Below are 16,361 nucleotides of genomic sequence, written 5' to 3'. Positions count from 1 at the left end.
AATGAGGAACGTAAGAGAGGGAAGTAGGGGCACCAGAGTGGCTCAGCCGGTTAAGCACGCTACTCTCAATCTCAGCTCGGATCCTGATCTCAGGGTCGTGTGTTCAAGTCCAGCACTGGGCGTGGAGCCTACTTTAAAAAAGCAAAAAACAAAAAAACAACAAAAACCAGATACAACAACAAAAAGGAAGTAAAGGCATCTGGTGCAGCAGTGGGTACCCACACGCAGGGGTGACAGACGAAGTGAGAAAAACTGCTGGCTGGCGCCTCACCAGAGAGCTCCCCCTTTGGAATGTGTATACCTACTCCCTCAGGAGCGCACATCGGTCATGAGTTTGGCGAGAAAAGCAGAGCCTGATCTGATCACTGATGATTAGCGTCTTGCCCCTTTTTCTGGGGGAGTGGAAGGGGGCAGAAGACACTGAGGAAAGGGAGGTGAGTGGACAAGTTCCTAGGCTGGGTGCCACCTGTGGACAGTGCGGGAAGAACAGGTCTAACCAGCTGGGTTGGCATCGGTCACTGGAGAAGTGCCCTGGGCAGGGACCAGGCCTCTACCATCTCTGGACCCTCCTACCCAGCACCCATACAGACAACGTTCTCTTATCATTAGCCCAAAGGGCAAGAACAGAGCTTGCCCAGCCTGGTTTTTCCAAAGAGCCACGTGTGAGCGCAACACCGGGAATGCAAGCAACAGGCTTTGCGGGACTCCGGGCACACGGATGCTGCTCTGAGTGCGTGTGCCCCCCCCAGCTTTGACCCCCACCACATCTGCAGGCACCTACTGCATGCCAGGCCCTGTTCCAGGCAACGAGCTGGGTAATGGGATGCCGGGACTGCCGGGAAGGGGCCTTCACACCTGGGTGGTCGGTCAGGAAAGGTCTTTCTGTAGAAGCCTCTGACTGGGGGCGCCTGGGTGGCCCAGTCGTTAAGCGCCAGCCTTCTGCTCAGGTCATAATCCCAGGCTCCTGGGATCGAGCCCCGCATCGGGCTCCCTGCTGCACAGAGAGCCTGCTTCTCCCTCAGCCACTACCCCCCACTTGTGTTCCCTCTCTCACTGCGGCTCTCTGTCACATAAATAAAATCTTTTTTTTTTTTTTTTTAAAGATTTTATTCATTTATTTGTCAGAGAGAGAGAGAGGGAGAACGAGCGAGCACAGGCAGACAGAGGGGCAGGCAGAGGCAGAGGGAGAAGCAGGCTCCCCGGCAAGCAAGGAGCCCGATGAGGGACTCAACCCAGGACGCCGGGATCATGACCTGAGCCGAAGGCAGCTGCCTAACCAACTGAGCCACCCAGGCGTCCCCACATAAATAAAATCTTAAAAAAAAAAAATCTGACTGCAGACACAGTGGTAGCATATACTGTATCTCACACACACACACACACACACACAGAGTACATGTAACCCCTTCAAAGTCCTTCCACCCTCGACGTAACTCAGGTCCAGGAGAGCTGCAGAACTCGGTTCGCACAGCCAGAGGCACACACGAGCCTGCAGGAGCCTCACGCCGGGCTTCTCCGTCCTTCTACTCACAGAACCCTGGCGACAACACGGCCCCCTGACCCTGAGGCCACCTCAGGCGTTAAGGACGATGCTCAGCTGGCGGTGAAGCCCCCCTGAGCACCCTTTCCACAACACCGACGACTACCTCGGGGCACAAATTCTGCCGACCTCTCCCACGACCTGGGATTGTTTAGCCTGGCGGAGAGGAGCCAAATAAACTCTTCAGGGGACCTCAAATGCCTTGTCCTGTGAAGACGGACTGTCCCCTGCCTGGCCTCAGAGAGGAAAGGCGGAGCCCAGGACAGGCCCCGGGGAGCCAGAAGTGTGACAGGGACGAGGCTGGGCAGTGCACCTGCCGACACCCAGGCTTCCACGGAAGAGTCCTTCCCTTTCCCGGGAAAAGGGAGGGCGACACCATCTCACATCTGCTTCGCATTCCGAGCGGGGAGGATTAGAACAGACGTGGAGGACCAGGCAGGATACGGAGACGGCAGCCATGTTAGGAGGGAACACCTCGGCTCCCTTGCAGCCCAAGATCCCATGATTCATTCCTCGGTGCTTCCCTCACACAGTCCTACAAGGGAAATAAACTGTATCTGAAGGAATCAAGCAAATATCGTTCAAACCTGAGGGCTTCTGAAGAGCAAAGGTACAGAAAGCATCAGGAAGGACTAGCCCGGGGGAACAGCTCAGCGGGAACAGAGCAGGGGAGCTGCCCAAACAGGAGCCGTACAGTGGAGGAGCTGGCTCAGGACACCCAAGAAACCCACACAAGGCAGGCTGGGTGCCAGTCTGAGGGAGGTCAATAACATCAGGCTAAAAAATTGATTTCGTTCCACAGTTAAACCACTGAAGGAATCGTGGGGAGGAGGGGAGGGCAGGGAGGAAGAAACCAAGACACCAGAGCTGTGTTTTAGGAAAATTAATCTGGCAGAATTACATAATGTAGATAAGGCAGGAAGAGATTACCAAATGCTAAATCACTCTTTAACACGCTAGAAATGCTGGTCTGTAATGTGATTTACCAGGAATGGAGACCACTGCTGGAGAAGTTACAAAACTTCATGAACTCTGCCTCTTGGAACTGGCCGCGTGGCAGACGGGACAGGGCTGTCTGAGATGGTATCTCAGATGGCCTGAGACGATATCCTGCCTGCGGAAGGCAGGATAATGAGCCCTTCCCAAAAAGAGATGTCCATGCCCTAATCCCCCAGAACCTGGGAGTACCTTGTCTCACTGGTAAAAGGGACTCTGCAGATGTGATTAAGGTTATAGCCCTTGAGATGGGCAGATTATCCTGGATTAGCCAGGTGGGCCCAATCTAATCACCTAAATCCTTAAAAGCAGAAAAACCTCCCAGCTGCATTTCAAGAGATGTGACTCAAGAAGGGGGAGAGAGAGATGTGGCGGGAGGACTGGCTTTACTGACTTGAAACATGGAGGCAGTGGGCCAGGAGCCAAAGGGTACATCACCTCCAGAAGCTGGGCATGGTTAGAGCCAGCAAGAGGAGAGGGACCTAGGGGCACCTGGGTGGCTCAGTGGGTTAAGCCACTGCCTTCAGCTCAGGTCATGATCCCAGGGTCCTGGGATCGAGCCCCGCATGGGGCTCTCTGCTCAGCAGGGAGCCTGCTTCCCTCTCTCTCTGCCTGCCTTTCTGCCTACTTGTGATCTCTGTCTGTCAAATAAATAAATAAATAAATCTTTAAAAAAAAAAAAAAAAAAGAGGAGAGGGACCTCAATCTTACAACCACAAGGAACTGAATTCTGCCAACAATTTGAAAGAGTGAAGAAACATTCTCCCCAAGAGCCTCCAGGAAGGAATGTAGCCTGCTAACACTGTTTCATCCAGATTTCATACCAGATTTCTGACCTACAGTATTGTTAGAACAAATTTAGGTTCTATTTAAACCACTAAGATAATTTGTTATGGATCCAATTAAAAACTAATGCATGGGACGCCTGGGTGGCTCAGTTGGTTAAGCCACTGCCTTTGGCTCAGGTCATGATCCTGGAGTTCCAGGATCGAGTCCACATCAGGCTCCCAGCTCCTTGGGGAGTCTGCTTCTCCCTTCTCATGCTCTCCCTCCCTCTCTCAAATAAATAAATTCAGAAAATTTTGGTAGAGAAAAAGTAAACAGGCCATGAGTGTGAAGAGTGACATTTCAGGGAACAGTGGCTCAGCAGCCACTGGCTGGCTACCCGGCAGCTAGAAATTAAAACTGGCTTTCCTGAGAGACCTCAAAACTGGAGTTAGTCCTGTCCAGCTGACAGGCCCAACTGCTGCAAGTCCTAGGACTGGAAGAGGTAAGAGTTAAGGGCCCAGGAACGAAAGAAAATGATTGGGGGGGGGGGGACAGAATATCAGGGGAGAGAGAGGCTCCCTGTGGTAAACCGCACCACAAAAGCCAAGGATAGAAAGGATTAAAAAGCAAGAGATACTGAGAGATGAAAGAGGACAGAACACCACCTCGATCCTTGAGAAGAAAGCCTGAGCAAGAATAGGACTGGAGACCTGGCACAAAAGCAAAGGCGGCAGTGGAAGGAACAGCCCAGACCGTTCTACAAGAAGCCAAACGTGAAGGCTGGAATGATAAGCAGGAATATACATCATCTGTACATGGCCTACACTGAAATACTGACATCTGCCTCGGTAGCAGATCTGCATGTTGCTACTCTAAATCATGCTCCTCTAATGGAAGTGAAATACACAGGGGATCGTGTGGTAAGTAGCACAGAAAGTTTTCTGGCAGGGGCTGCTTTACCACACATTTATACCTATCGGCTTAGGTGATCTTCCTAACGCCCAGGTAGCAGGGGCAACACCGTTCCATTTTACAGATAAAACACTAAGAGGTGGGGTGCCTGGGTGACTCAATCAGTTAAGCGTCTGCCTTCTGGTCAGGACATGATCCCAAGGTCCTGGGATCGACCCTGTTCAGAAGGGACTCTGCTTTTCCCTCTGCCCCTCCCCCTTCTTGTGCGGGCTCTCTCTCTCTCAAAAACAAAAAACAAAAACAAAAACAAAAAAAAGAAAAAAGACAGACAGACAGATGACCACCAAGAGGTTAAAAAACTTAGCCCTGGGACGCCTGGGTGGCTCAGTGGGTTAAGCCTCTGCCTTCGGCTCAGGTCATGATTTCAGGGTCCTGGGATCAAGACCCACATTGGGCTCTCTGCTCAGCAGGCAGCCTGCTTCCTCCTCTCTCTCTGCCTGACTCTCTGCCTACTTGTGATCTGTCTGTCAAATAAAATCTTAAAAAAAAAAACTTAGCCTTATAGCTATGGTAGGAAGGAATCTGAACCCCGGTGGTCTGTACCTCTAGAATATTCCTGCCGGGGCGGGGGGGAAATAGGAGAGTCAGTTTTGCCCTCTTCAATACCCAATCAGTTGGAGTCATGGAAGTAGAGCTAAGAACTTGAAACCCGACTTAATCTAATCACAGAAGGACTAGCAGTTTAAAAAGCCGGCACAATTACTTAGGCTAATCGGAGTGGTACAAAGGAGGTTTGCTACAATCTGTGCTTGACTCCAGGCTTTCTTAGAGGGGAAAGTCTTGCATGCACGCCTTTCAGTCTCCTCTACACCAAGCTACAGACAGAATAAAATCATCCACGCCAGGGTTGCAAAGGCAACATGCAGGGTGCTTGGGCAGAATTCAACACCCTTTCTGTCATGGGGAAGAGGAATGGTCTTTCTGAGCACAGTCTGAAGGATAAATGGACAGTAGCCAACTTAGGGAAGGGGTAGATAGGGAGCAGCTCAGCATCCCACTGGACGCTCTGCATGGTTTCAGGCCCTGAGAACCTGAGGTCTGTATGGCTTGTGAAAAGAACACACGATGAGGGACGCCTGGGTGGCTCAGTTGGTTAAGCAGCTGCCTTCGGCTCAGGTCATGATCCCAGCGTCCTGGGATCGAGTCCCACATCCGGCTCCTTGCCCAGCAGGGAGCCTGCTTCTCCCTCTGCCTCTGCCTGCCATTCTGTCTGCCTGTGCTCGCTCTCTCCCCCTCTCTCTGATAAATAAATAAAATCTTAAAAAAAAAAAAAAAAAAAAGAACACACGATGAATCAGACAAGTAGACAGGGATTCTGGACTTCAGGACCAGTGCACCCGGCAGTGTGGGGGGGGCAAGGAAACCATCAGATCCAACTTTTTAAGAGGATTCACAGTTTGCACTTGGAGAAAAGACCTGAGTAGCAACAGGAAGACCAGCGAGAGACATCGCTTTGTACAAATGGCGGCTTGGACAAAATAAGAAATATAAGTAAAAATATAGCTTGTCCCGAAAGGCATAATTTTTAGATTTTGGGTGCTTTACTTTATACAGTTTTTCAATTTGGATGCTACACTTTAAAAATGAAGTTAAAGACTTAAAAACCCAAACATGGAAAATACTTTCTGGTATTACTACATTATCTAATGGAACTACGCGTTTAAAAAAAAGAAGCTGACATATATAGGTAAGCTAGCAAAAGTGACAGGAACGCATGAGGACCTGGCCTAGTTTTATTCCTAGACTGTTCTACTGGACTTAAGTACCTCTTGTATTATAAGTCATACCCCTTTAATTTTCGTAGATCAAGAAGTTATACCTCCATTTACAAATCTAAGGGAGTGTTGAATACCATGTTTATGTATTTTGTACAATGAAATTCAAAATGTAAGCCAAGACGTTGTTGAACGTCCCATAAGCAGACAATTTCAATGTCCATCCCGTGGCCTAAAGCAGAATCCCAAAATTCTGCACCTACAGTAGGCAATTCTGGTTCAAAGTAATATGAAACCTAAGGTAATGGAGGATGGTAAAACTTACTTAAGAGCATTCAAATTCAGCCAAAGACTTACACTGGCCCAAGAAAACCCCTAAGCTAAGCCAGTGGCCTATTCAAAACCCTAGAAGAAAGGAAACGTTTTGGTAAGAAGCAGGCATCAGCAGGAATCCTTGCTTTCTCACAGCAAACTCCGACAGCATCCACTCTTAAGAACTTTTGAGGATTAAATGAGGAACTGTCAAGTGCTTTCTATGATTAGGGACTGACTGGCAGAACTGACAAAAAGCTAGATTAGCCAGTAAGAATGCTAACATGTGGGGCTTTATGTGCTGGGCATAGTCTCCTGTCATCCAGTGTCAGTTTAAAGCCCATGTTAAGGAGTCCATGGCCACAGCCTGTTTATGACACTTGCCCAAGGTCAAACAAGCCAGAGGAGATGAGAGTTCTCACCATCAGAGTAAAGAAGACTGGGCCCAAACATCTGTTGGGTCTGTCATCACCAAACCTGGGACTTCCATAATTCAATTTCAAGTTTTATCTTGGGAGGATAAAGATAGGGATTCTTCAGCAAGACACACCTCCTCTGTGATTAAGAAGCAGACTGAACTTTAAAACCAGTGGTAGGTACCCCCCAAATACAGCCCCTCCCATACACACACACACACACACACACACACACACACCCCAACTCCAAAAGCCCAAAAGATTGGCCTGGCACAACCATAGGAAAAGCACAGGGAAACAGGGAAATGGCAAAACCAGCTCACAAATCCAGGGGGGGCGTTCCTGCCGGGTCAAGGTTCCAATGACTAGTGTTCCAAGGAGTGCCGATTTTCAGGAGTGAAAGTGGTGCCCGTCACAAACAGGAGCCCAGTATTCTTGCCCGCGACCCACCTGCACAGAACTGCTACAGCCAGTCCGGACACTAACTGCTGTGCAACACACGTGTACACACACGAAACTGCGGCCACTTGTGTGAAGCGCGCGCGCACACACACACACACACACCCATGGCCACTGTGTCACGCGTGCATACGCGCACACAACGAAACTGGAGCCAGTTCTCCCTAGCGGGGCTTCCTTGACGCCCATGGCTCACAGGCACAGATTTACTGGGAAAGACCATCCAGCCTTCATGCTGCCCGAGCCCCTGGTCCTGCGCTGCACGGTACGAGCTCCTTCCAGATGCGACTTCCCCGCAGCAGTCCTAGATGAAGGAAGCCCCCCAAGGAAGACGGGGGTCGCAAACCTGAGCCGGCCGCGCCCGGGGCCCGAGCGGCGACGTCTGTCTCTGGAGGCCGCCATCGGGATGCGCTGCGCGGGGTGCCAAGGGGGGGGGGTCCCAAAAATGCCCCCAGGGACCGGACCAGCTCGACCCCCCCTCCAAGCGGGCCGGGCACCGGAAGTAGAGGCCGAAGTGCCTGGGCCGAGGGGTGTCCTGAGGCCGCTGGCTGCCCACTTCCTGCGCGACCAAACTGGCGGCAGGACCCAAGCCCGTGGCTCCTCCAGGAAGGGGATCCCCGAGGAGAACCCAAACCTCACTCTACTTTGAGATCGGAAGTGACCCCAAGTTTCTAGTCACCAGAAAACTGTGAGGGGCCTCGGCCCATTTTGGCGCCAAACGGCCAGGGGTGCGCGCGACCGGAAGTGCCACCCTGCCCGCGCCAACCGCCGCCGCGCCGTCCCGCGCATGCGCGCCCGTCTGTCAGCAGCAGCCACGGGCTACCAAGAGGGGAAGCAACCCCCCCACCCCCAACGCCGAGCCACTTCCCAACCCCCCCCAACCCCACCTCATCGCCCCCAGCCCGAGTTCACAGACCCCCCCTGCGGCACCTACCGCCTACGGACATCATCGGGCAGGGAGATGGCTCGGGAGGCCAGCGTGGGCACCCGGGCCGGGGCGGTGCGGGCAGGCATCTTGGAAACTGCAGCAGAGACAGCGGCGCCGGCGGCAAGGCAGCCCTGGCTTTTCGCGCGGAAACCGATGGGGAGGGGCGGTGAGCTAAGGCGGCATGTACCATCTCGGCCCCGACGTGGGGGAAGACGGGACGTACCATAGGGAGAGAGGCCATACCATGTGCGGGCAGATAGAGTGGAGCAGGTCGTGCACAGGGGCCGCGCAGGCGCGAGAAGGGAGCACACCCCCGCGTGGAGCTGTGGGCTCGTCCAAGCTCCCTGTTTGCTGGGAGCCTCGCCTGAGAGGTTCATTCATTCATTCTTCCTAGCATGCTGGGGATAAAACAGGGAGCATTCCTATAGGGCTCCAGCATGTGGGCTCTTGGGATTGTAACTGAGGACTTGAACTCCACTCCATCTATATGCTCATTATAATGACCTTGGATGGGTCATTTGGACCCAGGCCCCGTTTCATCTTTAAAAAGGTGCTAATCGCGGATAATCTTGAGGACGTACAAACTATGCAGCTAGCATCACAGATCTCCCAGTGTGGTGAGGCCCAGCCACTTCCACAGCCTGTGTGATTTAAAAAAGCACCAGAACTTGGGGAAAGGATAGTCTCTTCAAATGGCGTTGGGAAAATTGGGGAAATGTTTACATGCCAACAAGTAAAGTTGGATCCTTACCTACGGCATATAAAAATTAACTCAAAATGGATTAAAGACATAAATGTAGACTTGAAACTATGCAATACTTTGAAGAAAAAAAGGGGGGTTCACAACATTGAATTTGGCACTGATTTACTGACTAGGACATGAAAGCACAGGCAACAGAAGCAAAAAGACAGATGGGACTACAGCAAACAATTTACGCACAGCAAAGGAGTCAACAAAGTGAAAAGGCAACATATAGAATGGGAAAAAAGATTGCAGACCATATATCTGATAAAATGTTAATATCCAGAATAAAGAGCTACAACTCAACAAAGATGACAACCTGATTTTAAAGATGGGCAAAAGAGTGGCGCCTGGGTGGCTCAGTGGACTGGGCCGCTGCCTTTCGCTCAGGTCATGATCTAAGTGTCCTGGGATCGAGCCCCGCATCAGACTCTCTGCTCAGTGGGGAGCCTGCTTCCCCTTCTCTCTCTGCCTAACACTCTGCCTACTTGTGATCTATGTCAAATAAATAAATAAAATCTTAAAAAAAAAAAAGATGGGCAAAAGATTTGAATAAACCATTCCCTAAAAATACACAAATGGCCAATAGGCATATGAAAAGACACCCAACATCACTAATCAGGGAAATGCAAATCAAAACCACATGATTGTGGCCACTCTAATGGGCGTGCGGTGAACTATCAAAAAAATATTATATGGGGGGCGCCTGGGTGGCTCAGTTGTTTAAGCCTCTGCCTTCAGCTCGGGTCATGATCTCAGGGTCCTGGGATCGAGCCCCACATCGGGCTCTCTGCTCAGCAGGGAGCCTGCTTCCTCCTCTCTCTCTCTGCCTGCCTCTCTGCCTACTTATGATCTCTCTCTGTCTATCAAATAAATAAATAAATAAAAATCTTAAAAAAAAAAACAAACCAGCAACACATTAAAAAAAAAATATATATATATATATATATATATTATATGGGCCGCCTGGGTGACTCAGTGGGTTAAAGCCTCTGCCTTGGGCTCAGGTCATGATCCCAGGGTCCTGGGATCAAGCCTCGCATAGGGCTCTCTGCTCGGCAGGGAGCCTGCTTCCCTCTTTCTCTCTTCAGTAGGCCTCTCTGCCTACTTGTGATCTCTGTCTGTCAAATAAATAAATAAAATCTTTTTAAAAAATTATTATAGGGGGCGCCTGGGTGGCTCAGTGGGTTAAGCCGCTGCCTTCGGCTCAGGTCATGATCTCAGGGTCCTGGGATCGAGTCCCGCGTCGGGCTCTCTGCTCAGCGGGGAGCCTGCTTCCTCCTCTCTCTCTCTGCCTGCCTCTCTGCCTACTTGTGATCTCTGTCAAATAAATAAATAAAATCTTTAAAAAAATAAAAAAAATAAAAAAATTATTATATATATGTGTGTATATATGCAGTATATACACACGCACACAAAATAATCAAACACAGGTGCTGGCAGAAATGTGGAAATTAGGATCCATGTGTACTATCAGGGGGGATGTAAAATAGTGCAGCCAGCACAGAAAAGATTGGAGGTTCCACAAGAGATTTAAAAACAGAGGGACGTCTGCCTGGCTCAGTGGTTAAGCAGCTGCCTTTGGCATAGGTCAAGATCCCAGGGTCCTGGGATGGAGTCCTGCATTGGGCTCCCTGCTCAGCAAGGAGTCTCCTTTTCCCTCTCCCCCGGCTCCTGCTCTGCTCTCTTTCTCTCTCTCCCAGATAAAATATTTATAAATAAATAAATATGGGATAACCATATGATCCAGCAATCCTACTTGTTATATATTCAAAAGAATTAAAAGAAGGATCTCTGGAATGCCTCCATGGCTCAGTTGTTAAGCGTCTGCCTTCGGCTCATGTCCTGATCTCAGGGTCTTGGGATCGAGCCCCCGCATCAGGCTCCCTGTTCGGCAGGAAGCCTGCTTCTCCCTCTCCCACTGCCCCTGCTTGTGTTACCTCTCTCACTGTGTCTCTGTCAAATAAATAAATAAAATCTTAAAAAAAAAAAAAAGAAGGATCTCAAAACGATATTTGCACACCCTTCTTCGTCGCAGCATTATTCAGAGTGGTCAAGAGATGGAAACAGGGGCGCCTGGGTGGCTCAGTGGGTTAAAGCCTCTGCCTTCATCTCAGGTCATGATCTCAGGGTCCTGGGATCAAGCCCCACATAGAGCTCTCTGCTCAGCTGGGAGCCTGCTTCCCACGCCCTCCGTCTGCCTCTCTGCCTACTTGTGATCTCTCTCTGTCAAATAAATAAATAAAAATCTTAAAAAAGAGAGAGAGATGGAAATAACCCAAATGTCCTTGGAAAGATGAAGGGTTTCCAGAAAATGTGGTATATACAATGGGTTATTCAGCCTTAAAAAGGGAAATCCTGCCCTTTGTGGCAACCTGCAAGAATCTTGAGGTCATTGTGGTAAATAAAGTAAGCCAGTCACAAAAAGACAAATACTGGGGCCCCTGGGTGGCTCAGTTGTTAAGCATCTGCCTTCAGTTCAGGTCATGATCTCAAGGTCTTGGGATCGAGCCCCACATCGGGCTCCCTGCTCAGCAGGAAGCCTGCTTCTCCTTCTCCCACTCCCCCTGCTTATGTTCCTGCTCTCGCTGTCTCTCTCTGTCAAACAAAAAAATAAAATAAAATAAAATCTAAAAAAAACAAAACAAAAAACAAACACTGCATAATTCCACTTATTCAGTATCTAAAGTAGTCAAAGTCTCAAAGAAAAAGAGCAAGCCAGGCCTAGCTGGCTTAGTCAGCAGAACAGATGGCCCTTGATCTTGGGTGAGTTCAAGCCCCCCATTGGATGTAGAGATTACTTAAAAAAAAAAATAAATAAAAATAAACTTTACAACTGTAGAAAAGAAGAACCATGGTGGGGACCAGGGGCTGGTGAGAGGAGGGAGAAGGAAAGTAGTTCAGTGCAAACAAACTCAGTTTTACAAGATGAAAAAGTTTCAGAGATCTGCTGCACAACCGCAGGCATGCAGTTAACACTACTGTTTACTAGAAAATAGTTAAAATGGTAAGAGTTATGTCTTTTACCACAATAAAAAATAAACCATTCATAGAGGGAGGAGTTAAAAAAAAAAAGTACCTGCTGAAGCAACAATAAAAAAAAAAAAAAAGAAAAGAAAAGAAAAAAAGCATCAGGGGTGTCTGGGTGGCTCAGTGGGTTAAGCCACTGCCTTCAGCTCAGGTCATGATCCCAGGGTCCTGGGATCAAGCCCCGCATCGGGCTCTCTGCTCATCGGGGAGCCTGCTTCCTCCCCTCTCTCTGCCTGCCTCTCTGTCTACTTGTGACCTCTATCTGTCAAATAAATAAATAAAATCTTAAACACACACACACACAAAACACATCAGAAGCAAGTTACGGGGCGCCTGGGTGGCTCAGTGGGTTAAGCCACTGCCTTCGGCTCAGGTCATGATCCCAGGATCCTGGGATCAAGCCCCGCATCGGGCTCTCTGCTCGGCAGGGAGCCTGCTTCCTCCTCTCTCTCTCTGCCTGCCTCTCTGCCTACTTGTGACCTCTATCTGTCAAATAAATAAATAAAATCTTAAAACACACACACACACACACACACACACACAAAACACATCAGAACCAAGTTACGGGGCGCCTGGGTGGCTCAGTGGGTTAAGCCGCTGCCTTCGGCTCAGGTCATGATCTCAGAGTCCTGGGATTGAGCCCCACATCGGGCTCTCTGCTCAGCGGGGAGCCTGCTTCCTCCCCTCTCTCTGCCTGCCTCTCTGCCTGCCTCTCTGCCTACTTGTGATCTCTGTCTGTCAAATAAATAAATAAAATCTTAAAAAAAAAAAAAAAAGAACCAGGGGCGCCTGGGTGGCTCAGTGGGTTAAGCTGCTGCCTTCGGCTCAGGTCATGATCTCAGGGTCCTGGGATAGAGTCCCACATCGGGCTCTCTGCTCGGCGGGGAGCCTGCTTCCTCCTCTCTCTCTCTCTGCCTGCCTCTCTGCCTACTTGTGATCTCTCTCTGTCGAATAAATAAATAAAATCTTAAAAAAAAATCTTCTATATAAAAAAAAAAGAACCAAGTTACAAATTATGGTACATTTTTACATTTTCGTATTATAGATTTTATAAGTCACTTGGTTTATAAACACACATGTATACTAGGTTTCCCCAGCAGCTGGTGGGGGGAGGTCAGCCTGGCCAGAAGTGGGTCTCAGACTGTTTGCAATGGATTACCCATACATGGCAGGATCCAGGAAGACTGAAATATTAATAAGACTAAAATTAATAGCTAGTAGTATTTTTAGCAGCACTTACATACTACACTATTCTCTTTAGAGGAATTCGTTTAATCCTGGAATATTTGTCACAAAGGAGTCTGGCTCAGAGGCTGCTTACCCAAGATCATGAACTAAGGAAGCAGCAGGGGCCATGAATCCAGGGGTCCTTAGCTACCGAGCCCGAATGCAAAACAGTGATACCCAGCTGGCTGCTGGTTAGTTGTCAGGCCCCCTGGAGGACCAGAGGCAGGGCTGGGGGGAAGTAGATTAAAAAGTAAGAGCAGAAAGGGGGTGGTAGATAGAAGAATGTGTCACCAAAGGGAGGCTCAGGCCCCTGTAGACCAGCCAGAAGCCAGTATTCGGGGCCCCGAACACACCTTAAGGCACAGGGTGCTCATGGGACAGGGGAGAGAGGAGCGACAGACTATAATTCTTTGTCAGGGGACTCTGCTCACAGGGGAGCAACCGCATTTAGTCGAGGCTCCCTCTCAGGTGATCCCTTTACTGAGGGAGGATTCAAATGGTTTTACGCATGGGGCAAGGCCTCAGAGACATAAAGACTGGCCCCAGGAATACAGGTGACTCCTGAGCACCTCCAGAGTGACGGGTTAGACCACTGGAGACACATCCCCCACCTAAAAATGGGCTCAGCCCTTGGGAATGAATGGAACTTCCAGAAGAAACCGGGTTCAGCTCTTGCTGGCATTAACCCCGTCTCCACCTCTCAGTCTCTGAAGTAGTGCTCATAAACACCTCAAGAGAAAGACTTATCAGGCCTGAGCTCCTCACTTTGGAGGCCACATTCCAGCCTTCAGCTGAAGGGCCACCCTCCAGAAGCCAGGAGAGGCTACGTATCAGCCCAGCCAAGGTCAGGGCAGCCCAAAGCGCCAGGGCCGGTGGGGAGATAGCCACATGCCTTGAGCCACTCAGTCGGAAGGCCAGAGCTGAGTCACCCCACCAGCTGGGGAATTAGTCATGGCCACTGAGCTTTCTCTTGGTGCCAGGCCCAGCAAAAGCTTTAGGCAGTGGCAGCAACACTCCAGGCTTCAAAAGGGACACTTTCCCACTCACCCCAGACAGGGGCCAGGCAGGAAGACCAGCAGGGTGGGCCTCTCAAGCATGCACACGCTCACACACACACACACACACACTCCTCTCTCTCTCTCTCTCTCTCTCTCTCTCTCTCTCGGCTCACATGGCCAGGAATCAGATCTGGGAAAAACAACTCTGGAGTGTGCTGGGCGGACCCACTTGCTTTTTGCAGGGCCCTTGAACAGGCAGATGGCTTACTGTTTGGGATCACAGGAGGCTTGTTACCAAGCCTAGCAGCCTTCAAATCAGTGTACTGATATGACCCTCCAAGGACACCCCAACCTAGATCATCCTCAGCGCTCTCCCAGATGACTTGCCCCACGTCATCCCTGGGCTGCCATTCAGGCCTCTCACCACATATTCAGCTATTGAATCCCCTGCCAGTGGGAGGGAATCTTCTCAGAATCCATCTGATCAGGTCCCCTCCTCCCTAACCCATTGAATGGGCGAGAAGGCTTTCTCAAGGTTCTTAGAGTAAACCCATCCCTTATGCATTTAGCCCCACCCACATCAGCCTTTGCCATCACTCCTTTGCTCCCCCCAGTTGAGCCACACCCTGGTCACTCCAGGCCCCTTCCTGCGTAAGGCCTGTGGTAGCCAGCCTCCAAGAGGGTCCCCAACATTCTTTGCCTTTTGGTATTCATCCCCTTGTGGGGTCCTCTTGGAACCAGGGCTAAAGGAAGATGGTAGAAGTGAAAGTGCGGGACTTCTGAAGCTAGGTCATAAAAGACATCGCAGTACCACCTTGTTTTGGTGGCAGAAATCAGTTGCCATATTGTGAGGATGCTCAAGCAGCCCTGTGGTGAGCCAGGGCAAGAGGCACTAAGCTGCCGGCCATGGGCGTGAGACACTTTGGAAATGGCCCCTCCAGCCCCAGCCAAGCTTTCTGACCACTGTAGCCCTTGCCAATACCCAGCTGAAAGGTATGAGAGATCCTCAAGCTGGAATTGCTCCCAGGCTCGCTTTGCTGCTCAATCCCCAACTCACAGCAACCATGAGGGATAATACAAGTGAGCTGTTCTAAGCCACCAGACTTTGGGGCTTTTTGTTATATAACCATAGTTTTCTGCATTTGCTGTTGCCTTAGTCTGGGAAGCCCTGCTCTTTCACACACCATTTCTCCTGCTTAGAAAATCTTTAATTCATTCTTTCTACTTTGACTCAACCATCACCTCCTTCAAGGAGACTTTCCTGATCTCTCCAGCTCAAAAGGTGTCTAGTAGGCTCGTAAAACCATAGCTCTTTCTTCTAGAGCCCCTTTTTTAAAAAGACTTTATTTATTCATTTGACAGATAGAGCTCACAAGTAGACAAAGTGGCAGACAGAGAGAGAGAAGGAAGAAGAGTCCCTGCTGAGCAGAGAGCCCGATGCGGGGCTCGATCCCAAGACCATGGGATCATGATCTGAGCCGAAGGCAGAAGCTTTAACCCACTGAGCCACCCAGGTGTACCTCTTTCAGAGTCCTTACTTCAGGTGGTGATCACATAGTGTGCGGTGACAGTTTAGGTCAGTCATACCTCCCTATGCCCAACACCTAGCAAAGTGCCCAGGATATAGTTGATACACAATAAAGACTCATGGAGGGACACCTGGCTGACTCAATCAGTAGAGCAGGCGACTTGATCTTGGGGTAATTTCAAGCCCCATGTTGAGCATAATGATTACTTTTATGGGGGCGTGCCTGGGTGGCTCAGTCAGTTGAGTATCTAACTTCAGCTCAGGTCATGGTCTCGGGGTCCTGGGATTGAGTCCTGTGTCTGGAACCCACTCAGCAGGGAGTCTGCTTGTCCCTCTCCACTTTCCCCTCCCACTATCCCCATTCATGATCGTTCTCAAATAATAAAATAAAATCTTGGGGCATCTGGGTGGCTCAGTGGGTTAAGCCTCTCTCTGCCTTCAGTTCAGATCATGAGCTCAGGGTCCTGGGATCAAGCCCCACATCAGGCTCTCTGCTCAGAGGGGAGCCTGTTTCCCCCCTCTCGCTCTGCCTGCCACTCTGCCTGACTCTCTGCCTATTTGTGATCTCTCTCTTTGTTAAATAAATAAAATCTTTAAAAAAAGAAAAATAAGGGGCAGCTGTGTGGCTCAGTGGGTTAAGCCTCTGCCTTCAGCTTGGGTCATGATCATTAGGGTCCTGGGATGGAGCCCCACATCGGGCTCTCTGCTCAGCGGGGAGCCTGCTTCCCCC

At 50.0% G+C, this 16,361-nt stretch overlaps 1 protein-coding gene across 3 annotated transcripts in view; it reads right to left on the bottom strand.

Moving 5' to 3' along the window:
- Positions 1-8,248, bottom strand: part of DNMT1 (DNA methyltransferase 1) — a 45,717-nt gene extending 37,469 nt beyond the window's left edge. Inside the window, exon 1 of one of the 3 annotated variants that reach the window (XM_044254245.1) lies at positions 8,113-8,248. In XM_044254245.1, the coding sequence (XP_044110180.1) occupies positions 8,113-8,192 (80 nt within the window). In that variant the 5' untranslated portion in view covers positions 8,193-8,248. Of the gene's footprint in view, positions 1-1,853; positions 1,901-7,524; positions 7,874-8,112 lie in introns of those variants that run through there. The other 2 variants (XM_044254246.1, XM_044254244.1) reach the window with 2 other exon arrangements.
- Between the last annotated feature and the right edge of the window lie 8,113 nt (positions 8,249-16,361).

Source organism: Neovison vison, chromosome 6 (genome assembly GCF_020171115.1).
Source record: "Neovison vison isolate M4711 chromosome 6, ASM_NN_V1, whole genome shotgun sequence".
Taxonomy (NCBI): domain Eukaryota; kingdom Metazoa; phylum Chordata; class Mammalia; order Carnivora; family Mustelidae; genus Neogale; species Neogale vison.
Note: the sequence above shows the minus strand (reverse complement) of the source record. Positions and strands in the feature narration are given on the sequence as shown.